This window comes from Oncorhynchus mykiss, chromosome 7 (genome assembly GCF_013265735.2).
Source record: "Oncorhynchus mykiss isolate Arlee chromosome 7, USDA_OmykA_1.1, whole genome shotgun sequence".
NCBI classification, from domain to species: domain Eukaryota; kingdom Metazoa; phylum Chordata; class Actinopteri; order Salmoniformes; family Salmonidae; genus Oncorhynchus; species Oncorhynchus mykiss.
Genome location: NC_048571.1, coordinates 81682296 through 81708853, shown reverse-complemented (window position 1 = coordinate 81708853; position 26558 = coordinate 81682296). Strand labels below are relative to the sequence as shown.

General features: G+C 44.5%; 1 protein-coding gene across 5 annotated transcripts in view; it reads left to right on the top strand.

The window, feature by feature from the left end:
* Nucleotides 1-26558, top strand: part of LOC110528605 (glutamate receptor-interacting protein 2) — a 325911-nt gene that overhangs the window by 283743 nt on the left and 15610 nt on the right. For all 5 annotated transcript variants that reach the window (XM_036984212.1, XM_036984211.1, XM_036984213.1 and 2 more), the window contains exons 18-20: nt 2541-2680; nt 17730-17918; nt 19237-19393. In XM_036984212.1, the coding sequence (XP_036840107.1) occupies nt 2541-2680; nt 17730-17918; nt 19237-19393 (486 nt within the window). The remainder of the gene's footprint in view (nt 1-2540; nt 2681-17729; nt 17919-19236; nt 19394-26558) is intronic.

The window sequence follows — 26558 nt, the reverse complement described above, 5'->3', positions numbered from 1 at the left end:
CCCAGGGTCGGCAAGAGGCATACAGGTCAACTCCAGCCCCACGGTCAAGGGCCCTTTGTGGGGCTGGCCATACAGGCCCTGGCCCTCTTCACCCAACTCTACCTTATGGAGTCAGAACACACTACATCCCCCTCCTCCCTCCTTCTGCCCCCCCCCCCCCTCTCTCTCTCTTAAACTCTCTCTCTTAACCTCCCCCACCTCTCTCACTCTCTCTCTCTTAACCTCTCAATCTTTCTTTCTCTTAACCTCTCTCTCTCTCACTCTCTTAACCTCTCTCTCTCTCACTCTCTTAACCTCTCTCTCTTTCTCTTAACCTCTCTCTCTCTCTTTCTCTTAACCTCTCTCTCTCTCTTTCTCTCTCTCTCTCTTAATCTCTCTCTCTCTCTCTCTTAACCTCTCTCTCTTTTAATCTTTCAATCTCTTTCTCTTAACCTCCCTCTCTCTCTCTCTCTCTCTCTCTCTCTCTCTTTTAATCTCTCTCTTAATCTCTCTTTTTCTTAACCTCTCTCTTTCTCTTAACCTCTCTCTCTCTTAATCTCTCTCTCTCTCTCTCTCTCTCTCTCTTAACCTCTCTCTCTCTTAATCTCTCTCTCTCTCTCTCTCTCTCTCTCTTAACCTCTCTCTCTTTTAATCTCTCAATCTCTTTCTCTTAACCTCCCTCTCTCTCTCTCCCTCTCTCTCTCTCTCTCTCTCTCTCTCTCTCTCTCTCTCTCTCTCTCTCTCTCTCAATCTCTCTCTCTCAATCTCTCTCGTAATCTCTCTTTTTCATAACCTCTCTCTCTCTAACTTCTCTCAATTCAATTCAATTCAAGCTCACCCCCTCTGTCCCCCCTATCTCCCACGCAGCCAGAGATCACAACCTCTCGTCTTTTAATAGATTGACAAGGATTTAACTTTTAACGCCCACCAACCACTGTGTGTGTGTGTGTGTGTGTGTGTGTGTGTGTGTGTGTGTGTGTGTGTGTGTGTGTGTGTGTGTGTGTGTGTGTGTGTGTGTCTGTGTGTCTGTGTGTCTGTGTGTGTGTGTGTGTGTGTGTGTCTGTCTGTCTGTGTGTGTCTGTGTCTGTTTCTGTGTGTGTGCATGCGTGCCTAAGACACATGGCCTATGTACTCCTCTAACATGTGAACTGAAGAAAGCCTTTCAGTCCATGAGAGACCATCTGATTCCCTTCTACACTACTCATAGCATTCTGTTCTCATACAGACCACCAGTCACAGACTTGGGTTCAAATAGTATTCAAAATGTATTAGTGTTTGCTTTAGCCTGCCTGGAGTGCCAGATGGGCGGGGTTTACAGTTTTGCCACAATTCTATTGGTTCCATTGCATCAGACAAGCTCAAACAAGCCCATATAAAAGTATTTGAAATTATTTCAAATACTATTTGAACCCAGGTCAACACCAGTCCCGTGCCGCTAGCTTATGTACATTTTGATCAACATGCATTTAAGTATATTTATATTATTTGTCCTGTTTTTTGGTGTAGACCTGGTTTCAAATAGTATTTTGAAATATTTCTTACTTCAGCCGCACTTGATTGAGCTTTTCTGGTGCAATGTAACCAATAGAATAGTCCCCAAACCGTCCTGAATCCAACACTCTAAATATTTGATAGAAAACAAATACTTCTTTAACCCAGGTCTGTCAACAGAGTGGAGGCTCTGTCGTATCGCCTCGTCAGAGATCACAGACAGACAGACAGACAGACAGACAGACAGACAGACAGACAGACAGACAGACAGACAGACAGACAGACAGACAGACAGACAGACATACAGACAGACAGACAGACAGACAGACAGACAGACAGACAGACAGACAGACAGACAGACAGACAGACAGACAGACAGACAGACAGACAGACAGACACTGGACAGACAGACAAAGGCTTATCATTGTTTGACCTCGATCATGATCACTGTTCCTGCAGACTCATTGGCACACGCTCACATCTTGACTCATATGTTAGTGTATATCTAACCAGATAAGGGAATCTGTTTTCATTTCTACCAGAGTGGGACTTTTGGGTCAACTTAACGGGCAAAGCTATTCTGCATGTTTACAGCTGTTATATAAACAACTAATGTTTTTTAAACATGATCTCTTTTAGTAAAGGGATTGTACCTATGAAAACAATTGATTACATTAAATCATTAGGTATGTTGGATGGGTTAAACAGGAGGCATGACAAATCATCATGATCCATCTTATAGGCACAATTATATTACAGTACTGCCATCAAATAAATCATCTCTAATTTACCATCTCCATAAAGTAGGGCCTGGAGTTTTCCCACCAAGTATTTCCTGACTAGAGATTTTCCTGGTCAGGTCACGTTATCATGAAAAACGACCTGGCTGGTCCCACTTAAGCTATTTGTCAACATTCCAGGACCCATAATAATTTATACTGATCTAGAATCAGGTTCCCTGCTTTCTATAGAATCTTATTCATCATGATCTAAAAGACATTATTATGATCCTGGATCAGCTTTCCTACTCTGAGACCCTGACACCATTTAACATGTCGTCTTCCCCGTAGGACCGGAGCCATCCATGTGGGAGATCGTATCCTGGCTATCAACAGTGTCAGTCTGAAGGGAAAGCCGCTCAGCGAGGCCATTCACCTGCTACAGATGGCCGGGGAGACGGTCACACTCAAGATCAAAAAACAGGTCGACAGTAAGTGTTCACAAAATCAATCAATCGAGTTCATTAATAAAAGCCGTTTTTTATAACAGCAGCTGTCACAAAGGGCTTTTACAGTAACCCAGCCTAGACCTCAAAGAGCAAGCAGGAAAGACTCCTCATCATCTTTTACAGTAACCCAGCCTAGACCTGAAAGAGCAAGCAGGAAAGACTCCTCATCATCTTTTACAGTAACCCAGCCTAGACCTGAAAGAGCAAGCAGGAAAGACTCCTCATCATCTTTTATAGTAACCCAGCCTAGACCTGAAAGAGCAAGCAGGAAAGACTCCTCATCATCTTTAAAAAGTAACCCAGCCTAGACCTCAAAGAGCAAGCAGGAAGAACTCCTCATCATATTTTACAGTAACCCAGCCTAGACCTGAAAGAGCAAGCAGGAAAGACTCCTCATCATCTTTTACAGTAACCCAGCCTAGACCTGAAAGAGCAAGCAGGAAAGACTCCTCATCATCTTTTATAGTAACCCAGCCTAGACCTGAAAGAGCAAGCAGGAAAGACTCCTCATCATCTTTTACAGTAACCCAGCCTAGACCTGAAAGAGCAAGCAGGAATGACTCCTCATCATCTTTTACAGTAACCCAGCCTAGACCTGAAAGAGCAAGCAGGAAAGACTCCTCATCATCTTTTACAGTAACCCAGCCTAGACCTCAAAGAGCAAGCAGGAAAGACTCCTCATCATCTTTTCCAGTAACCCAGCCTAGACCTCAAAGAGCAAGCAGGAAAGACTCCTCATCATATTTTACAGTAACCCAGCCTAGACCTGAAAGAGCAAGCAGGAAGAACTCCTCATCATCTTTTATAGTAACCCAGCCTAGACCTCAAAGAGCAAGCAGGAAAGACTCCTCATCATATTTTACAGTAACCCAGCCTAGACCTGAAAGAGCAAGCAGGAAGAACTCCTCATCATCTTTTATAGTAACCCAGCCTAGACCTCAAAGAGCAAGCAGGAAAGACTCCTCATCATCTTTAAAAAGTAACCCAGCCTAGACCTCAAAGAGCAAGCAGGAAAGACTCCTCATCATTGCTGATGATACAGGTATTACAGTAGAGGTGGCAAGGAAGGTAATGGTGGCAGGTAGCGTAGCCAGTAACCGAAAGATTGCTGGTTTGAATTACGTGAGCAAGGCACTTAACTCTAATTTACTCCAGGGGTGCTGTACTACTATGGTTGACCCTGTACAACAACACCTCTCATACTACTATGGTTGACCCTGTAAAACAACACATTACACTGCACCTATCATACTACTATGACGGACCCTGAACAACAACACCTATCATACTACCATGGTTGACCCTGTAAAACAACACCTATAATACTACTATGACTGACCCTGTACAACAACACCTATAATACTACTATGACGGACCCTGTACAACAACACATTTCACTGCACCTATCATGCTACTATGACGGACCCTGTACAACAACACATTACACTGCACCTATCATGCTACTATGACGGACCCTGTACAACAACACATTACATTGCACCTATCATACTACTATGACGGACCCTGAACAACAACACCTATCATACTACCATGGTTGACCCTGTACAACAACACCTATCATACTACTATGACGGACCCTGTACAACAACACATTACACTGCACCTATCATGCTACTATGACGGACCCTGTACAACAACACATTACATTGCACCTATCATACTACTATGGTTGACCCTGTACAACAACACCTATCATACTACTATGGTTGACCCTGTACAACAACACCTATCATACTACCATGCTTGACCCTGTACAACAACACCTATCATACTACTATGGTTGACCCTGTACAACAACACCTATCATACTACTATGGTTGACCCTGTACAACAACACCTATCATACTACTATGGTTGACCCTGTACAACAACACCTATCATACTACTATGGTTGACCCTGTACAACAACACCTATCATACTACTATGGTTGACCCTGTACAACAACACCTATCATACTACCATGGTTGACCCTGTACAACAACACCTATCATACTACTATGGTTGACCCTGTACAACAACACCTATCATACTACTATGGTTGACCCTGTACAACAACACATTACATTGCACCTATCATACTACTATTGTTGTCCCTGTACAACAACACTTATCATACTACCATGGTTGACCCTGTACAACAACACCTATCATACTACTATGGTTGACCCTGTACAACAACACAGTACATTGCACCTATCATACTACTATGGTTGTCCCTGTACAACAACACCTATCATACTACCATGGTTGACCCTGTACAACAACACCTATCATACTACTATGGTTGACCCTGTACAACAACACCTATCATACTACTATGGTTGACCCTGTACAACAACACCTATCATACTACTATGGTTGACCCTGTACAACAACACCTATCATACTACTATGGTTGACCCTGTACAACAACACCTATCATACTACTATGGTTGACCCTGTACCTATGCTGGGTATGTGACAATAAAATCTAAATATATATATATACACAGTATATCGCAAAAGTGAGTACAACCCTCACATTTTTGTAAATATTTGAGTATATCTTTTCATGTGACAACACTGAAGAAATGACACTTCGCTACAATGTAAAGTAGTGAGTGTACAGCTTGTATAACAGTGTAAATTTGCTGTCCCCTCAAAATAACTCAACACACAGCCATTAATGTCTAAACCGCTGGCAACAAAATTGAGTAAAATGTCATTTCTTCAGTGTTGTCACATGAAAATATATACTCAAATATTTACAGGGGGATGTACTCACTTTTGTGACATACTGTATATATTTTTTCTTGATTTCCCAACATGTTTGGGCCTTCCTCTGGTGTCAGCCTGGTGTCAGCCTGGTCTCTGGTGTCAGCCTGGTGTCAGCCTGGTGTCTAGTGTCAGCCTGGTGTCTGGTGTCAGCCTGGTGTCAGCCTGGTCTCTGATGTCAGCCTGGTGTCAGCCTGGTGTTTAGTGTCAGCCTGGTGTCTGGTGTCAGCCTGGTGTCAGCCTGGTGTCTAGTGTCAGCCTAGTGTCTGGTGTCAGCCTGGTGTCAGCCTGGTGTCTGGTGTCAGCCTGGTGTCAGCCTAGTGTCTGGTGTCAGCCTGGTGTCAGCCTGGTGTCTGGTGTCAGCCTGGTGTCAGCCTGGTGTCAGCCTGCGCCTAATCAAAAGGGGATCATCTCCCAGAAGCTTGTCTGGGGCATAAAACCCCTAAAGTCAGACAATAAAAGGTGTGATTGGCGCCGCACTCAAAAAGATGCTGCATAAAGGGGGATTGTTTTACAAATATTTTCTCTGCATCAGGGATGTTTCTGCTTTTCAGCCGAATACCGCTAGCCAAATACCCGTAGCCACCATCTTAAATGTACCTTGCCAGGACTGTACGTCCTCTACATTTGCATAGTAGGAGACATACACCCTCAAGGGGTAAACAGTTTGAGGACATCTGAGACGTAACAAGCCATTTGTAGTTTGACATTTAAACAAACTGACAAAGACATAAATACAGGCAGGGTTGGTGAATCTGATACAGCTGGCTAGCTGAGTGCTGCTGTAGCTGGCTGGCTAGCTGAGTGATGGTGTAGCTGGCTGGCTAGCTGAGGGATGCTGTAGCTGGCTGGCTAACTCAAGGATGCTGTAGCTGGCTGGTTAGCTGGGGGATGCTGTAGCTGGCTAGTTGAGTGCTGATGTAGCTGGCTAGCTGAGTGCTGCTGTAGCTGGCTAGCTGAGTGCTGCTGTAGCTGGCTAGCTGAGTGCTGCTGTAGCTGGCTAGCTGAGTGCTGCTGGCACCAACTGCGGCTCTGGCTTCTACAGAACAATGTGGCCTCTGCCTCCTCTGTCCAGGCTCCAACACTGTCCAACAGATACATACTGTTAGTTGTCTTAGAGAATCCCCTAACAGCTCATCTTTCTAATTCATGTGCTATGAGGTCTATGTGGTTCTGAGGTTTTACTCCCCATAAAACCACACAATAATCATTATGTACAATGAAGGAAAACAACTGCACTGTTTTCAGCGTTGGTCACTTTGATCATTTCTCTGAGTTTAAATGAAATGATCCGCTTAGAAATGAGTATGATGTATGATCACATTAAAATGTTTCCATGGACAAACAGTTAAGGCTGTAATGCAGTCGTCTGGTGGTAAATCAAAGGTTGTTTATGACATGCTGATTGTCATTACATTAGAAGGAACCACAGGCAGAGATGGAAACTTTTTGTTGTTGTTGCGTAGAAGTAAACTGTGTAGCTGACTAGCGTGCAGTGGTTGTTGTTGTGGTTGTGCAATGTTTGTGCAATGGGTGTTGTTGTGGCATTGGCCCTGACAAATAAACAAATAGACTACGGCATAAATTTTCCAGACCTAGCAAGGTCAAACACAGGTCTCGGATACTTTCCAATACACGAGCTGTGCTGGATTTAGTACAGTGAAACCAATGGAATAATCCGGAACGTGCCAAAAGAACGCCAAGCTAAATCAAGAGCATCCCCGGTGCTTTCACGTATTTCAGATTCATAATGTACTGTCTATTTGAAAGTATTTGACTTATGACCAAGGTCTGCTATTTTCCTCCCACCCTTGGACAGACGTATGACAACAATGCAAATAGTCCGGGTAGCCATTTGATGATCTGTTCAGGAGTCTTATGGCTTGCGGGGTAAAAACTGTATATCTTTGAATATCGTAATTTGGTTCTCATCAACATGTATAAGCACTCATACTGTGAGGGTTCTGGTTCTCATCAACATGTATAAGCACTCATACTGTGAGGGTTCTGGTTCTCATCAACATGTATAATCACTCATACTGTACGGTACTGTGAGGGTCCTAGTTCTCATCAACATGTATAATCACTCATACTGTACGGTACTGTGAGGGTTCTAGTTCTCATCAACATGTTAAATATAACACTCATACTGTACGGTACTGTGAGGGTCCTAGTTCTCATCAACATGTATAATCACTCATACTGTACGGTACTGTGAGGGTCCTAGTTCTCATCAACATGTATAATCACTCATACTGTACGGTACTGTGAGGGTTCTAGTTCTCATCAACATGTTAAATATAACACTCATACTGTACAGTACTGTGAGGGTCCTAGTTCTCATCAACATGTATAGTATAATCACTCATATTGTACAGTACTGTGAGGGTTCTGGTTCTCATCAACATGTATAGTATAGTCACTCATACTGTACAGTACTGTGGGGGTTCTAGTTCTCACCAACATGTATAGTATAAGCACTCATATTGTACAGTACTGTGAGGGTTCTGGTTCTCATCAACATGTATAAGCACTCATACTGTACGGTACTGTGGGGGTTCTAGTTCTCATCAACATGTATAGTATAGTCACTCATACTGTACAGTACTGTGAGGGTTCTAGCTCTCATCAACATGTATAGTGTAATCACTCATACTGTACAGTACTGTGAGAGTTATAGTTGTCATCAACATGTCTAGTATAATCACTCATATTGTACAGTCCTGTGAGAGTTCTAGTTCTCCCTCTCTCCTGCATTTGGCCACAAGTTCTCATCAACATCACATCTTACATCTTCTCTGGCGATGCATCTTGGAAAGTGTCTCTGGAATTTCTAATCCAACCCTGGCGGTCTTCAGCAGAAGTGTCTCCACACCCTGGCAGTCTTCGGGAGAAGTGTCTCCACACCCTGACAGTCTTCAGCAGAAGTGTCTCCACACCCTGGCAGTCTTCAGGAGAAGTGTCTCCACACCCTGGCAGTCTTTAGGAGAAGTGTCTCCACACCCTGCCAGTCTTCAGGAGAAGTGTCTCCACACCCTGGCAGTCTTTAGGAGAAGTGTCTCCACACCCTGGCAGTCTTTAGGAGAAGTGTCTCCACACCCTGCCAGTCTTCAGGAGAAGTGTCTCCACACCCTGGCAGTCTTCAGGAGAAGTGTCTCCACACCCTGCCAGTCTTCAGGAGAAGTGTCTCCACACCCTGGCAGTTTTTAGGAGAAGTGTCTCCACACCCTGGCAGTCTTCAGGAGAAGTGTCTCCACACCCTGCCAGTCTTCAGGAGAAGTGTCTCCACACTCTGGCAGTCTTTAGGAGAAGTGTCTCCACACCCTGCCAGTCTTCAAGAGAAGTGTCTCCACACCCTGGCAGTCTTCAGGAGAAGTGTCTCCACACCCTGGCAGTCTTTAGGAGAAGTGTCTCCACACCCTGACAGTCTTCAGGAGAAGTGTCTCCACACCCTGCCAGTCTTCAGGAGAAGTGTCTCCACACCCTGGCAGTTTTTAGGAGAAGTGTATCCACACCCTGCCAGTCTTCAGGAGAAGTGTCTCCACACCCTGGCAGTCTTCAGGAGAAGTGTCTCCACACCCTTCCAGTCTTCAGGAGAAGTGTCTCCACAACCTGGCAGTTTTTAGGAGAAGTGTATCCACACCCTGCCAGTCTTCAGGAGAAGTGTCTCCACACCCTGGCAGTCTTCAGGAGAAGTGTCTCCACACCCTGGCATTCATGACATCCAGTAAGGACATCTGGTCATGTGTAACCTTCCACCTCTACGCAGAGAAAAACTCCTCTAAGGGGTTTAGGAAGGGGAGTATGGAGGCAGGAACAGTACTGACATCCTGGGATGTGCAGCAAACCAGTCTGTGACTGCAGCAGAGTGGTGGAATGCCACATTATCCCACACAACAACGAAGGTTGGGGAGTTTCTTGCCCCTCTCTCCTCCGCTGGTACAAGTCGATAATGCAGGTCATCCAGAAAATATCTGAGCCTCTCTGTATTGTAGGGGCCAATGAGTGGTTTGTGTAACAGCAAACCATCATTGGACGGTGCTGCACCCATTGTGATGTTAGCTCCTCTCTGGCCTGGGACATCCACTGTTGCTCTCTGTCCAATCACATTTATTCACATGCGGCGTGTTTTTGCCAGATTGAATCCAGCGTCATCCACAAAGATGAATGTGCAGTTTGCCTGGCTTCCATCTCCATTACTCTCTAAAATACAGTAAATCCACAGTTTCACAGTACTTTACATTATGTATAGCTGTGTATGTACCCTGTTTGGTTATTGAACAGACATCTTAGCTGGACATATTCATACCAGAGTTCTTTCACATGTTCACCGTTTCTCTCAAAGGGTACAGTGTACATCTGCTTCATCCTTGTTTGAGGTTTCTCTAGGACTCTGGCAATTGTCGTTGTGCTGACCGTATTCACATTCCCAAAAGTGATATTGTCTGCCAGCACTCTGTCCCGAATTTCCCGCAGTTTTATTGCAATGTTGACAATTACTATGTCAACAATGGCAATTTCCTGCGCATCTGATAATATTCTGCCTCTCCCTCCTGTGGGAGGCAACCTTTGGATCCTACTGAAATACACAAAACAATCAATATATTTCGAAATGTCAGTACATGTAAAAATGTGACTATGCTGTATTGTACTGTAATATGTAGTTCAATTATCATTGACGGATGCACATCTCACATGTGGTTTTGCCGGAAAATTCGTACTATTGATGGCTGGTTGGTTGCACCCTTAAACCGGCATCTCTCAAAGAGAGACCATAGTTTACAACATGGTTTACAACATGGTTTACAGCATAGTTTACAGCATGGTTTACAACATGGTTTACAACATGGTTTACAGCATGGTTTACAGCATGGTTTACAACAGTTTACAGCATGGTTTACAGCATGGTTTACAACATGGTTTACAGCATGGTTTACAACAGTTTACAACATGGTTTACAACATGGTTTACAGCATGGTTTACAACAGTTTACAACAGTTTACAACATGGTTTACAACATGGTTTACAGCATAGTTTACAGCATGGTTTACAACAGTTTACAACAGTTTACAACATGGTTTACAGCATATTTTACAACATGGTTTACAACATGATTTACAACATGGTTTACAGCATAGTTTACAACATGGTTTACAACATGGTTTACAACATGATTTACAACATGATTTACAACATGATTTACAACATGGTTTACAACATGATTTACAACATGGTTTACAACATGGTTTACAACATTATTTACAACATGATTTACAACATGGTTTACAACATGATTTACAACATGATTTACAACATGGTTTACAACATGGTTTACAACATGGTTTACAACATGATTTACAACATGATTTACAACATGGTATAAAACATGGTTTACAACAGTTTACAACATGGTTTACAACATGGTTTACAACATGGTTTACAACATGATTTACAACATGGTTTACAACATGGTTTACAACAGTTTACAACAGTTTACAGCATGGTTTACAACATGATTTACAACATAGTTTACAGCATGGTTTACAACATGGTTTACAACATGATTTGCAACATGATTTACAACATGGTTTAAAACATGGTTTACAACATGGTTTACAACATGGTTTACAACATGGTCAATAATTGTTGCCCTTATCTCTTCCTCTCCTTTGTCCTTCACACATTCTCCCTCTCCCTGCCACTCTTCTTTCCCCACCAACCTGTCTTCCTTGATCCATGTTTCCATACTAAATCATTTCAAAGCCGTCCTCTTTTGTCTGTTTGGTAACGAGACTAAAAACAGGACACTTGGGTCGGCTTTCAGCTGAAACTGCAATCAGCTGTGTTTGGAATGAATAAGCATTCTGCTGAGACATTCTATATGTTTTCAGTCTGGTTACTGCAGAAATGCACAACATTTGCCATCATTCTGTTTTGAATGTGTTTTTAACAGTTTTGGAAACAGTGTATTAGCATTTGAAAACTTGTTCTGCAAATATATAGTTTTACAAGTGGTGGAGTATGAATGAGAACCGAGTTAATGGATTTCAGAGAATGTGGTCATTGAATGCATTTTGTGTGAAACAATGAAAAATGATTATTATTATTATACAGTTTGGTCCACATACAATCCATTTCGCTGATTGTGTGAAGCGTTTTGACAATGTGACTTCAGTTTTGACCAATGCATGTTAGCAATTGAAAAAAAACTGTAATGGACACTTCAACGTTTGCCAGTAAACTACCAGAATTTTGTTAGCTTTCAAGGTTTAATTTTACAAGATGACTCCTAGTGGCCTTTTTGGGTACTTCAGATTAAAACATATATATATTTTTAAAAAGTGTCTAATTATCTCTGACCGTCTATGTGGCCTTATCACATGTAAAATAAGATTCAATACATGTACACTATCATTCAAAAGTTGGGGGTCACTTAGAAATGTCCTTGTTTTTGAAAGAAAAGCAAACATTTTTGTCCATTAAAATAACATCAAATTGCTCAGAAATACAGTGTAGACGTTGTTAATGTTGTAAATGACTATTGTAGCTGGAAACAGCTGATTTTTAATGGAATATCTACATAGGTGTACAGAGGCCCATTTTCAGCAACCATCACTCCTGTGCTCCAATGGCACGTTGTGTAAGCATCTTAAAATTATAAAATTGGATTAGCTAATTGATCATTAGAAAATCCTTTTGCAATTATGTTAGCACAGCTGAAAACTATAGTGCAGAAGCAATACAAATGGCCTTCTTTAGACTAGTTGAGTATCTGGAGCATCAGCATTTGTGGGTTTGACAACAGGCTCAAATGACCAGAAACAAAGTACTTTCTTCTGAAACTTTTCAGTCTATTATTGTTCTAAGAAATGAAAGCTATTCCATGCGAGAAATTGCCAAGAAACTGAAGATCTCGTACAACACTGTGTACTACTCCCTTCACAGAACAGCGCTAACTGTCTCTAACCAGAATAGAAAGAGGAGTGGGAGGCCTCGGTGCACAACTGAGCAAGAGGACAAGTACATTAGAATGTCTAGTTTGAGAAACAGACGCCTCACAAGTCCTCAACTGGCATCTTGATTAAATAGTACCCGCAAAACACCCGTCTCAACGTCAACAGTGAAGAGGCGACTCCGGGATGCTGGCCTTCTAGGCAGAGTTCCTCTGTCCAGTGTCTGTGTTCTTTTGCCCATCGTAATCTTTTATTTTTATTGGCCAGTCTGAGATGTGGCTTTTTCTTTGCAACTCTGCCTAGAAGGTCAGCGTCCCGAAGTCGCCTCTTCACTGTTGATGTTAAGGCTGGTGTTTTGCGGGTACAATTTAATGAAGCTGCCAGTTGAGGGCTTTCTCTTTTTCTCAAACTAGACACTCTAATGTATGTGTCCTCTTGTTCAGCTACAATAGTCATTTACAACATTAACAATGTCTGCCCTGTATTTCTGATCAATGTTATGTTGTTTTAATGGACAACAAATGTGCTTTTCTTTCAAAAACAAGGACATTTCTAAGTGACCCCAAACTTTTGAACGGTAGTGTACATAAAAACACACTAGTTATCTAAAAAGTGATTTATTTTTGGGTTAAAAGTTCAGATTTCTTTGAACATTCCAGTTACGAATTGAAGAAATTACCACAGCTACACTACAGGGTCAGTCTTTACGCTGTAGGCAGAAAGTTCAGCTGGTGTCTTGTTGTGCTGCTGATTGGCTGTGGTTTGGTTTTGTGGTCAGAGCCTAGAAAAATGGATGGGTCCCCTCCTTCAGTAGACAAGTGAACTCTCATCTTGTGGCCTCGTCTCTTTTTGCCTCCAGCCTAGGGAATGAGTCATAGGGTATTCATGATCTTCTCTGAAGGCCTTCCATGTCTGTCATCAGGAGCTTTGGGAGATCTGTCCAAACAGGTGAATCATATTCCAAGACAGATGATCATATTCCAGGACAGGTGATCATGTTCCAAGACAGGTAAATGTCATATACAGTACCAGTCAAAAGTTTGGACAAACCTACTCATTCAAGGGTTTTTCTTTATTTTTACTATATGCCAAGAGTGTGCAAAGCTGTCATCAAGGCAAATGGTAGTTTAACACTTCTTTGCTTACTACTTCTTTGCTTCCATATGTGTTATTTCATAGTTTTGATGTCTTCACTATTATTCTACAATGTAGAAAATAGTTTAAAAAATAAAGAAAAACTCTGGAATGAGCAGGTGTGTCCAAACCTTTGACTGGTACTGTATGTGTGGGTCAGAACATCTGAAGACCAGCGCTCCTGGCCTGGGACCTCTTCAGCACGTATCTGACCTGGGCATCCCATGAGAGGTCATAGGAGAGCTGCACCCCAAGGAGCTTAAAGGTTTCCACACGTTCCACTGCCTTGCCGTTCAGGACAACAGGAGGAGGAGTCCATCTGTTTTGAGGCTTCCTGAAGATAATAACCATGTCTTTGGTTTTAAGTGCATTGGCTGTGAGGCAGTTTGTCTGACCCCATGCTGCATCTGGCCTGGTAGAGAGATGTTCAGAAAGGGTCAGATCATCAACATACTCGATGGGTTCAACACTAGATGGCATCATGTTTGTCTAGTGCAGAGAACAAACAGGAGTGGGGCTAGGTCTCTGCCTTGGGGGACCCCAGCCGGTACTGACTGTTTGATGCAGTAGCTGCGGATTAAGAGCCAGATGCTTTGAAGTGCCTAGTCTGCTTAGAGCGTGTAGAAGTTGTGCATGGTCGATAGTGTCTAAGGCCCATGTGAAGTACGCTGCTGGAACAGAATTTACCTTTTTATTTTTTACTTTAATTGTCCTTTGATCTGGCTTTGGAATTTAGCAGTTTTATACCTGTGTCTTGGTTTTGTCTTAGCCCAACGTTTTTCATTTAGCTTTTCCACTTCGGACACTTCATCTGCTCCAACCCACACTGGTCTGGTAAGGTTGAACGCCTCCTCTCCTACTCAGCCTCCCGACAAAAGCTATTCCCAAGCAGGTGTGACTCCTACGTCTGCCCTGGCCTGTCTCCCACTGTCTGCCCTGGCCTGTCTCCCACTGTCTGCCCTGGCCTGTCTCCCACTGTCTGCCCTGGCCTGTCTCCCACTGTCTGCCCTGGCCTGTCTCCCACTGTCTGGTACAGGTACCCCTGCCACACACTCCCCCCCTCTTCCCCGAGCTTTCGACTCATCTGAATTATTATATATATTATTTTCTGATCTTTGGACTAATCTGCATTTTATGTAGGCTAAATAACTTGTGAATCATATTATGTGAGCTTTACTCAGAAACACTTTTATTAACTAGCGAAGGCCTGCTATTTATTTATTTTCTTGAATTAAATTTGTATAGCCTACTGGACTCATGGAACGCTACTCTCGCATGTTTTTTTGTTGGGGAGAGTGACTCTTTGAACTTACAATAGCTAGTCCCAAGCCATTTTGCTTTTTTCTTGTGCTTTATGCTGTTTACTTCGTGACTCCTGTTTGCTTTATTGACTATGAACTTGCTTGTTGACCTGACCGTGGGACAGATAATGTTTGTTCCGTCTCTCGCAACTCTGACTCTCTATTGGTTACACTGTCTTTTGGCCTCCCATCCCATTCTAACCACCTCTCGCCGGCTTTGTATTCATGTTACCTGATGAAATTGCTGTACAGTATGATCTTGTTGCCATCTGATGCACATTCAAATGTCATAGAAAATCAACACTGCAAAGCACTTGCTGTCCTCTGCCTTGCCCTGATTGTATAACGGCTGATGATATCTGGAAATGTGCTTGTACACCTTGGCCTGTCTACTGTTGTTATAGTACAACCTGGCCTGTCTAATGTTGCTATAGTACAGCCTGGCCTGTCTACTGTTGCTATAGTCCAGCCTGGCCTGTCTACTGTTGCTATAGTACAGCCTGGCCTGTCTACTGTTGCTATAATACAGCCTGGCCTGTCTACTGTTGCTATAGTACAGCCTGGCCTGTCTACTGTTGTTATAGTACAGCCTGGCCTGTCAACTGTTGTTATAGTCCAGCCTGGCCTGTCTACTGTTGTTATAGTACAGCCTGGCCTGTCAACTGTTGTTATAGTCCAGCCTGGCCTGTCTACTGTTGTTATAGTACAGCCTGGCCTGTCTACTGTTGTTATAGTACAGCCTGGCCTGTCTACTGTTGCTATAGTACAGCCTGGCCTGTCTACTGTTGAAATAGTCCAGCCTGGCCTGTCTACTGTTGTTATAGTACAGCCTGGCCTGTCAACTGTTGTTATAGTCCAGCCTGGCCTGTCTACTGTTGTTATAGTACAGCCTGGCCTGTCTACTGTTGCTATAGTACAGCCTGGCCTGTCTACTGTTGCTATAGTCCAGCCTGGCCTGTCTACTGTTGTTATAGTACAGCCTGGCCTGTCTACTGTTGTTATAGTACAACCTGGCCTGTCTACTGTTGCTATAGTACAGCCTGGCCTGTCTACTGTTGCTATAGTACAGCCTGGCCTGTCTACTGTTGCTATAGTACAGCCTGGCCTGTCTACTGTTGCTATAGAACAGCCTGGCCCGTCTACTGTTGCTATAGTACAGCCTGGCCTGTCTACTGTTGCTATAGTACAGCCTGGCCCGTCTACTGTTGCTATAGTACAGCCTGGCCTGTCTACTGTTGCTATAGTACAGCCTGGCCTGTCTACTGTTGCTATAGTACAGCCTGGCCTGTCTACTGTTGCTATAGTACAGCCTGGCATGTCTACTGTTGTTATAGTACAGCCTGGCCTGTCTACTGTTGCTATAGTACAGCCTGGCCTGTCTACTGTTGCTATAGTACAGCCTGGCCTGTCTACTGTTGCTATAGTACAGCCTGGCCTGTCTACTGTTGCTATAGTACAGCCTGGCCCGTCTACTGTTGCTATAGTACAGCCTGGCCCATCTATTGTTGCTATAGTACAGCCTGGCCTGTCTACTGTTGCTATAGTACAGCCTGGCCAATCTATTGTTGCTATAGTACAGCCTGGCCCGTCTACTGTTGCTATAGTACAGCCTGGCCCATCTATTGTTGTTATAGTACAGCCTGGCCTGTCTACTGTTGCTATAGGCATTTGATGGGGGGAAATGTGTGCTCCACACCAGACAGTGCAGGGTAGACTAGATTCTGCAAGTCAACAGGGCCATGAGAATTGTGCTGCTTTACAGGCTCACGAGTCAGAACAGGTATTCTAAGCTCAGTTTTTTCTCTTCCTCTACAAGCCTTTGGCTGTCCATTTAAAAAGTTTTTTCATTGCTCAAACTCAAAATAACCTTTTTTAGTGAGCATATTGAAATCTGTGATAATTGGTAATGCTAATACGCAACGGACATGTATGTATTCACAGAATGACAAACTGTTATAAAACAGGTAAGGCAAATACATTTACACAATGGTCTAAAATTGTATAAAAAGAGTCAGTGTTAGTCTTAACCACAGGAGATAAGTGGCAACTTAATTGAGGAGAACGGGCTCATGGTAATAACTGGAGCGTAGTCAGTGGAATGGTATCATGTACATTAAACACATGGTCTCCAGGTGTTTGATGCCATTCCTTTTGCTCCGTTCCGGACATTATTATGAGCCGTTATGGTCTTAACCAGGACTGGAGGGCAACAAGATGGCTCCACGGCCATAGTGAATGTTAATACTGGGCAGCTCGCGGCTGGGTTTCCCTTTGTAGTCCGTGATAGTTTGCAAGCCCTGCCACATCCAATGAGCATAGTAGGATTCGATCTTAGTCCTGTATTGACACTTTGTCTGTTTGATGGTTCGTCTGAGGTCGTAGTGAGATTTCTTATAAGCATCCAGATTAGTGTCTGGCTCCTAGAAAGCGGCAGCTCTAAACTTTAGCTCAGTGCGGATGTTGCCTGTGGCTTCTGGTTTGGGTGTGTACTGAATGTACAGTCACTTTGGGGTCAATGTCATCGATGCACTTATTAATGAAGCCGGTGACTGATGTGGTAAACTCCTCAATTTTATCGGATGAATCACGGAACATATTCCAGTCTATTGAGCGTGTTACTGGTACTACCTGTTTTAGTTTTTGCTTGAACGCAGGAATCAGGAGAATAGAGTTATGGTCAGATTTGCCAAAGGGAGGGCGAGGGAGAGCCTTTTTTAAAGTTATTCAAGTATAAATTACCAAATTTACCATAGATTACCTGTTAATTACCAAATTGACAGAAGATTCTGGTAAGGTTGGTAAATTAGCGGTATCGACAAGCCCCAAAGACAGTTCTCTGAATAGATCTTTCCCTCTTCCTCCCTCAGTAACAGACGAGAAGAAGAAGGATGGAGAGATGGAGAATGATTTGAGTGACACCGAGGACATATCAGACATGACAGACTCTCAGAAGACCAACAAGCTGTCAGAGATCTACTCCACCACCATACCCAGTGTGGACTCTGCCATGGAGTCCTGGGACGGATCCGGCATCGACGCGGGCTACGGAAGCCAAGGTAAAGACTAGTGGTAGACATGGTGAAATCTGTGGTAGGGTTATGGTTAGGGCCAGGGTTGAAGGTAGGGTTAGTGGTAGACTTATACATGGTGTTATAACGTAGTCCTGGGATGGCTCAGGAATTTACACTGGCTACGGCAGCCAAGGTGAGACCAGTGGTAGACCTTTACAGGATGTCTATAGGGAGACCAGTGGTAGACCTATACAGGATGTCTATAGGGAGACCAGTGGTACAGTAGACCTATACAGGATGTCTATAGGGAGGCCAGTGGTACAGTAGACCTATACAGGATGTCTATAGGGAGACCAGTGGTAGACCTATACAGGATGTCTATAGGGAGACCAGTGGTACAGTAGACCTATACAGGATGTCTATAAGGAGACCAGTGGTAGACCTATACAGGATGTCTATAGGGAGACCAGTGGTACAGTAGACCTATACAGGATGTCTATAAGGAGACCAGTGGTACAGTAGACCTATACAGGATGTCTATAAGGAGACCAGTGGTACAGTAGACCTATACAGGATGTCTATAAGGAGACCAATGGTAGACCTATACAGGATGTCTATAGGGAGACCAGTGGTACAGTAGACCTATACAGGATGTCTATAAGGAGACCAGTGGTAGACCTATACAGGATGTCTATAGGGAGACCAGTGGTAGACCTATACAGGATGTCTATAGGGAGACCAGTGGTAGACCTATACAGGATGTCTATAGGGAGACCAGTGGTACAGTAGACCTATACCGGATGTCTATAAGGAGACCAGTGGTAGACCTATACAGGATGTCTATAGGGAGACCAGTGGTACAGTAGACCTATACAGGATGTCTATAAGGAGACCAGTGGTACAGTAGACCTATACAGGATGTCTATAAGGAGACCAGTGGTACAGTAGACCTATACAGGATGTCTATAAGGAGACCAGTGGTAGACCTATACAGGATGTCTATAGGGAGACCAGTGGTACAGTAGACCTATACAGGATGTCTATAAGGAGACCAGTGGTAGACCTATACAGGATGTCTATAGGGAGACCAGTGGTAGACCTATACAGGATGTCTATAGGGAGGCCAGTGGTACAGTAGACCTATACAGGATGTCTATAGGGAGACCAGTGGTACAGTAGGCCTATACAGTTTGAAAAATAGAAATATAGTTGTTTTATTATACCCTATCCACCTCTTTCTCATGGTCCTTCCATTTGTTGTCTCTTTTGTGTAGAGCATGTTGTCTCTCTCTCTCTTTCTATGTTATGTCTATGTTATGTCTATCTAATTATCTTATGGCCCATCTCCCTCCCTCCTCTGCAGGAACCTACATCCACCAGGCAGCAGGCATCGCCCTGCACCCCCATGAGTGGAGGAGTGCCAAGCAAAGGAACAGCACCCCACCCCCGGGCCGCCGTAGTAAGAACTACCCTTTCAGTGACGGGGGCTTCAGTGAAGACGACTGGGACAAACCTTCAGGGTAATAAGACTCACTGTGGAGCCCCCCCCTGTATGGTGTACATTTTAGGACATCTTCAAGCCTCACATCTCACCCCTCCTTGCATACTATACTCACTATGGACACTGTAAAGTGTGTAGGTGATATGCACATCTCATATAAGCATTCAGGGTAAGACTCACTGTGGACTGGAGACCACATGGTAGTAGCAGGTCCAACTAGTGTTGGAAATTTCTGGTACGTTTCCCCCAAATTCCTACGTTTTCCAGATATCTTGGTTGGAAGATTCCTGGAATCAGGAAACAATAAGTAGAAAATGAACAATCCTCCAACCAGGATTTCTAGAAAACCTGGGAATTCTTGGAAAACAATGGAAGAACCTGTGACTGTATCCAGTCTTTCTAGGTTGAAACAATGGTAGGCCCCAAAACAGTATCTGGTCTTTCTAAGTTGAAACAATGGTAGGCCCCAAAACAGTATCCAGTCTTTCTAGGTTGAAACAATGGTAGGCCCCAAAACAGTATCTGGTCTTTCTAGGTTGAAACAATGGTAGGCCCCAAAACAGTATCTGGTCTTTCTAGGTTGAAACAATGGTAGGCCCCAAAACAGTATCTGGTTTTTCTAGGTTGAAACAATGGTAGGCCCCAAAACAGTATCTGGTTTTTCTAGGTTGAAACAATGGTAGGCCCCAAAACAGTATCTGGTCTTTCTAGGTTGAAACAATGGTAGGCCCCAAAACAGTATCTGGTCTTTCTAGGTTGAAACAATGGTAGGCCCCAAAACAGTATCTGGTCTTTCTAGGTTGAAACAATGGTAGGCCCCAAAACAGTATCTGGTCTTTCTAGGTTGAAACAATGGTAGGCCCCAAAACAGTATCTGGTCTTTCTAGGTTGAAACAATGGTAGGCCCCATAACAGAATCCGGTCTTTCTAGGTTGCTTCAGTGGGAAACCCAATGACTTTACCAGTTCTTTACAGGTAGCAACAATGGAAGGCCGATGACAGTATCTCATATTTGCAGGTTGCAGGGTTTTTCTAGATAGTACACAAAGTCCTGTGCAACTGTAACGGACTGGGTGTAGTGGGTGAGAAGTCAGGCGCAGGAAGCAGAGAGTTCAGGGTAGCGCTATATTTTATGCACAAACATAAGCCAACCCCAAGAAACACGGGGCGGGTCGCACAACAAAACAAATGCCCCAAACACGGGGACTAAAACTGTCCAGCAAAACCCACGAAATGGGAAACACGTAACACACAGACGTGCACACAAGTTACACAAAACAATCCCCCACAAAGAGCAGGCGGGCCTACTGGTAAATAAAGCCCGACTAATCAGCCTAAAACACAAACAGGTGAAACCAATAAACAGAAAGGGGAAAAAAGAATCAGTGGCAGCTAGTAGGCCGGTGACGATGACCGCCGAGCGCCACCCGAACAGGAAGGGGAGCCACCTTCGGTTGGAGTCGTGACAGCAACCCTCATGACAGCACAGCCCTTAAATTCTGATGAAGGCTGTCGAAACTTTGTTATTTCTGAAATGTAGCTTATTGATTCTGAGCCACGACAGCTTATCTTCTCTATTTGCCTCTACACTCCTAGAAAAAAGGGCTCCAAAAGGGTTGTTTGGCTGTCCCCATTGAATAACCCTTTTTTGGTTCCAGGTAGAACCCTTTTTGGTTCTTCTGTGGAAAGGGTTCTACATGGAACCCAAAGGGGTTCTTTAAAGGGTTATCCTATGGGGGCAGCCAAAGAGGTTTTAGATAGCACCTTTTTTTCTAATAGTGTAGCTGTGTGGCCTCAGAGCTGCTTGTGATTTTGCCATCACTAAAGATTTGAGTGTCATGAACTGTCCCTGCCACTTAGGGTCATTTAACTGTCCACTATGATGCCTCTGATTCAGTGGTACGTTACATAGAATGACATAATGATCACCGTGCGATGTGGGCTTCAATGAAGATGACTGGGACACACATTCAGGGTAAGACTCACTGTGAGACAGACTCTCACTCAGAGATATCACTGAGACCCACAGAGTCATGTCTTAATACTCCATAACAGTACCAGGCATTTTGCAGGTTGCAAAAATGAACTACTCATAGTCATGAACTCAGAAGGCCTTAGACTAGGTGCTTCATGTTGGTCCACAAAGTCCTGTTCAACCTTCATGACATCAAACCCACCTAAGGCTGAACTCACAGATAGAGCTGCAAAAAAGTCACGTCATTGTTTCTAGACCGCTAAATCATGAAGGGTGTGGTCTGCCTGAGATTGTATTTAGCCTCTAGTTGTGTGCTCAAGGCCTAAGAGCTGCTTGTGACGTCATTATCATTAAGTCACTAGTGGAGTGGGTAATGTATGAGTGTATCAGCCTCCTCTTAGCACCTCCTCTAAGGCTCTGACCCCATGTCTACTCTACCAACCAGGCTGTATCACAACCGGCTGTGATTGGGAGTCCCATAGGGTGGCACACAATTGGCCCCGCATCGTCCGGGTTTTCCCGGTGTAGGCTGTCATTGTAAATAAGAATTTGTTCTTAACTGACTTGCCTAGTTAAATAAATGTTCAATTTCAAAACTTTTTTTAAAAATTAAAATTAACTGCTCTTCAACTATCACATGATGTCTCTGATGCAGGCTTACACAACATGGAGAGACTTACCATAGGTTGATGTTCCTACCTATAGACTATAGAATTACCAGAGCATAGGTTAATGTTCCCACCTGTAGACTATAGAATTACCAGAGCATAAGGTTAATGTTCCCACCACAGGCGGGCCAGTGGCAAGACTGGCTCAAAGTGATGATGGGAACAAAATAAATGCAATGATATCCAACATATCAACCAACTGGTTTCCATGTGTTTGGTACCATTCCATTCACTCCATTCCAGCCAATATTATGAGCCGTCCTCCCCACAACAGCCTCCTGTGGTTCCCACCTATACTTCCCCATCCTGCTTCTCCAGTGCCTGGACCTGTAACTGCCAGTTAGCATTCTCCAACTGCTCTTCTACTGCTCTCCAACTGCTGTCCAACTGCTCTCCAACTGCTCCCCAACTGCCCTTCAACTGCTGTTCAACTGCTCTCCAACTGCTCTCCTACTGCTCTCCAACTGCTGTCCAACTGCTCTCCAACTGCTCCCCAACTGCCCTTCAACTGCTGTTCAACTGCTCTCCAACTGCTCTCCTACTGCTCTCCAACTGCTGCTCAACTGCTCTCCAACTGCTCTCCAACTGCTGTTCAACTGCTCTCCAACTGCTCTCCAACTGCTCTCCAACTGCTGTTCAACTGTCACACATGATGCCTGTGATTCAGTCAGTGTTATATAACATGTTGTTGAATGAAATAACCCTCATGTCTTGATAAACTCCCTGGACAGGACACTAGTCTATCTCCTGTTTCTGTAGCATGAGGCAGCTTGATACACTCACTTGACACAGTGACACTAGCCTACCAAACAAGCTAAATCACTTCTAAGCTCTCCCTCGCCCTCCATTTGGTAAATCCAACCACAAGTCTATCCTCCTGATTCTTGCTTACAAGCTAAAATTAAAGCAGGAAGCACCAGTGACTCGGTCTATAAAGAAGTGGTCAGATGAAGCAGATGCTAAACTACAGGACTGGAACATGTTCCAGGATTCTTTCCGATGGCTTTGAGGAGTACACCACATCAGTCACTGGCTTTATATATTTTTTTGTTTTACCCCTTTTTCTCCCCAATTTCCTGGTATCCAATTGTTTTTAGTAGCTACTATCTTGTCTCATCGCTACAACTCCCGTACGGGTTCGGGAGAGACGAAGGTTGAAAGTCATGCGTCCTCCGATACACAACCCAACCAAGCCACACTGCTTCTTAACACAGCGCGCATCCAACCCAGAAGCCAGCCGCACCAATGTGTCGGAGGAAACACTGTGCACCTGGCAACCTTGGTTAGCGCGCACTGCGCCCGGCCCGCCACAGGAGTCGCTGGTGCGCGATGAGACAAGGATATCCCTACCGGCCAAGCCCTCCCTAACCCGGACGACGCTAGGCCAATTGTGCGTCGCACCACGGACCTCCCGGTCGCGGCCGGTTACGACAGGGCCTGGTGGCACAGCTGGCGCTGCAGTACAGCGCCCTTAACCACTGCGCCACCCGGGAGGCCCAGTCACTGGCTTTATCAATAAGTGCATCGAGGACTTCGTCCCCGCAGTGACTGTACGTACATACCCCAACCAGAAGCCATGGATTAAAGGCAACATTCACACTAATCTAAAGGTTAGAGCTGCCACTTTCAAGGTGCGGGACTCTAACCCGGAAGCTTACAAGAAATCCTGCTATGCCCTGCGACGAACCATTAAACAGGCAAAGCATCAATACAGGGCTAAGATTGAATCATACTACACCAGCTCTTATGTGGCAGAGCTTGCAAACTACTATAGACTACAAAGGAACACAGCCGCAAGCTGCCCAGTGACACGAGCCTTCCAGACGAGCTAAATCACTTCTATGATCGCTTCGAGGCAAGCAAAACTGAGAAATACATGAGAGCATCAGCTGTTCCGGATGACTGTGTGATCACGCTCTCCGTAGCCAACGTGAGTAAGACCTTTAAACAGGTCAACATACACAAGGCTGCGGAGCCAGACGGATTACTGGGATGTGTGCTCCAGGCAAGTGCTGACCAACTGGCAGGTGTCTTCATTGACATTTTCAACATGTCCCTGATTGAGTCTATAATACCAACATGTGTCAAGCAGACCACCATAGTCCCTGTGTCCAAGAACACAATGGCAACCTGCCTCAATGACTACAGACCCGTTGCACTCACATCCGTAGCCATTAAGTGCTTTGAAAGGTTGGTAATGGCTCACATCAACACCATTATCCCAGAAACCCTAGACCCACCCAAATTTGCATACCGCCCAAACAGATCCACAGATGATACAATCTCTATTGCACTCCACACTTCCCTTTCCCCCCTGGACAAAAGGAACACTTATGTGAGAATGCTATTCATTGAAAACAGCTCAGCGTTCAACACCATAGTATCCTCAAAGCTCATCACTAAGCTAAGGATCCTGGGACTAAACACCTCCCTCTGCAACTGGATCCTGGACTTCCTGACGGGCCACTCCCAGGTGGTGAGGGTAGGTAGCATCACATCTCCCATGCTGATCCCCAAAACTGGAGCTCCCCGGGAGTGCGTGCTCGGTCCCCTCCTGTACTCCCTGTTCACCCACAATTGCATGGCCAGGTACGACTCCAACACCATCATTAAGTTTGCAGACGACACAACAGTGCTAGGCCTGATCACCGACAACAATGAGACAGCCTATAGGGAGGAGGTCAGAGACCTGGCCAAGTGGTGCCAGGACAACAACCTATCCCTCAACGTAACCAAGACTAAGGAGAATATTGTGGACTACAGGAAAAGGAGGACCAGGCACTCCTCATCGAAGGGGCTGTAGTGGAGCAGGTTGAGACCTTGAAGTTCCTTGGTGTCCACATCAACAACAAACTAGAATGGTCCAAACACACCAAGACAGTCGTGAAGAGGGCACGACAAAGCCCACCATTGTTCTTCTTCAGAGGGTAGTGCGTACGGCCCAGTACATCATTGGGGCTAAGCTGCCTGCCATCCAGGACCTCTACACCAGGCAGTGTCCAAGGAAGGCCCTAAAAATGGTCATAGACTGTTCTCTCTACTTCCGCGTGGCACTGTTGGTTTGAGCCTGTAAGTAAGCATTTCACTGTAAGGTCTACAGTCGTGGCCAAAAGTTTTGAGAATGACACAAATATTCATTTTCACAAAGTCTGCTGCCTCAGTTTGTATGATGGCAATTTGTATATACTCCAGAATGTTATGAAGAGTGATCAGATGAATTGCAATTAATTGCAAAGTCCCTCTTTGCCATGCAAATGAACTGAATCCACCCCAAAAAATTCCACTGCTTTTTAGCCTGCCACAAAAGGACTAGCTGACATCATGTCAGTGATTCTCTCGTTAACACAGGTGTGAGTGTTGACGAGGACAAGGCTGGAGATCACTCTGTCATGCTGATTGAGTTTGAATAACAGACTGGAAGCTTCAAAAGGAGGGTGGTGCTTGGAATCATTGTTCTTCCTCTGTCAACCATGGTTACCTGCAAGGAAACATGTGCCATCATCATAGCTTTGCACAAGAAGGGCTTCACAGGCAAGGATATTGCTGCCAGTAAGATTGCACCTAAATCAACCATTTATCGTCTCATCAAGAACTTCAAGGAGAACGGTTCAATTGTTGTGAAGAAGGCTTCAGGGCGCCCAAGAAAGTCCAGCAAGCGCCAGCACCGTCTCCTAAAGTTGATACAGCTGCGGGATCGGGGCGCCACCAGTACATAGCTTGCTCAGGAATGGCAGCAGGCAGGTGTGAGTGCATCTGCACACACAGTGAGGCGAAGACTTTTGGAGGATGGCCTTGTGTCAAGAAGGGCAGAAAAGAAGCCACTTCTCTCCAGGAAAAACATCAGGGACAGACTGATATTCTGCAAAAGGTACAGGGATTGGACTGCTGAGGACTGGGGTAAAGTAATTTTCTCTGATGAATCCCCTTTCCGATTGTTTGGGGCATCCGGAAAAAGCTTACTCCGGAGAAGACAAGGTGAGCGCTACCATCAGTCCTGTGTCATGCCAACAGTAAAGCATCCTGAGACCATTCATGTCTCAGGGGTTGCTTCTCAGCAAATGGAGTGGGCTCACTCACAATTTTGCCTAAGAACACAGCCATGAATAAAGAATGGTACTAACACATCCTCCGAGAGCAACTTCTTCCAACCATCCAGGAACAGTTTGGTGACGAACAATGCCTTTCCCAGCATGATGGAGCACCTTGCCATAAGGCTAAAGTGATAACTAAGTGGCTCGGGAACAAAACATCAATATTTTGCATCCATGGCCAGGAAACTCCCCAGACCTTAATCCCATTGAGAACTTGTCGTCAATCCTCAAGAAGCAGACAAACAAAAACCCACAAATTATGACAAACTCCAAGCATTGATTATGCAAGAATGGGCTGCCATCCGTCAGGATGTGGTCCAGAAGTTAATTGACAGCATGCCAGGGCGGATTGCAGAGGTCTTGAAAAAGAAGGGTCAACGCTGCAAATATTGAGTCTTTGCATCAACATCATATAAATGTCAATAAAAGTCTTTGACACCTATGAAATGC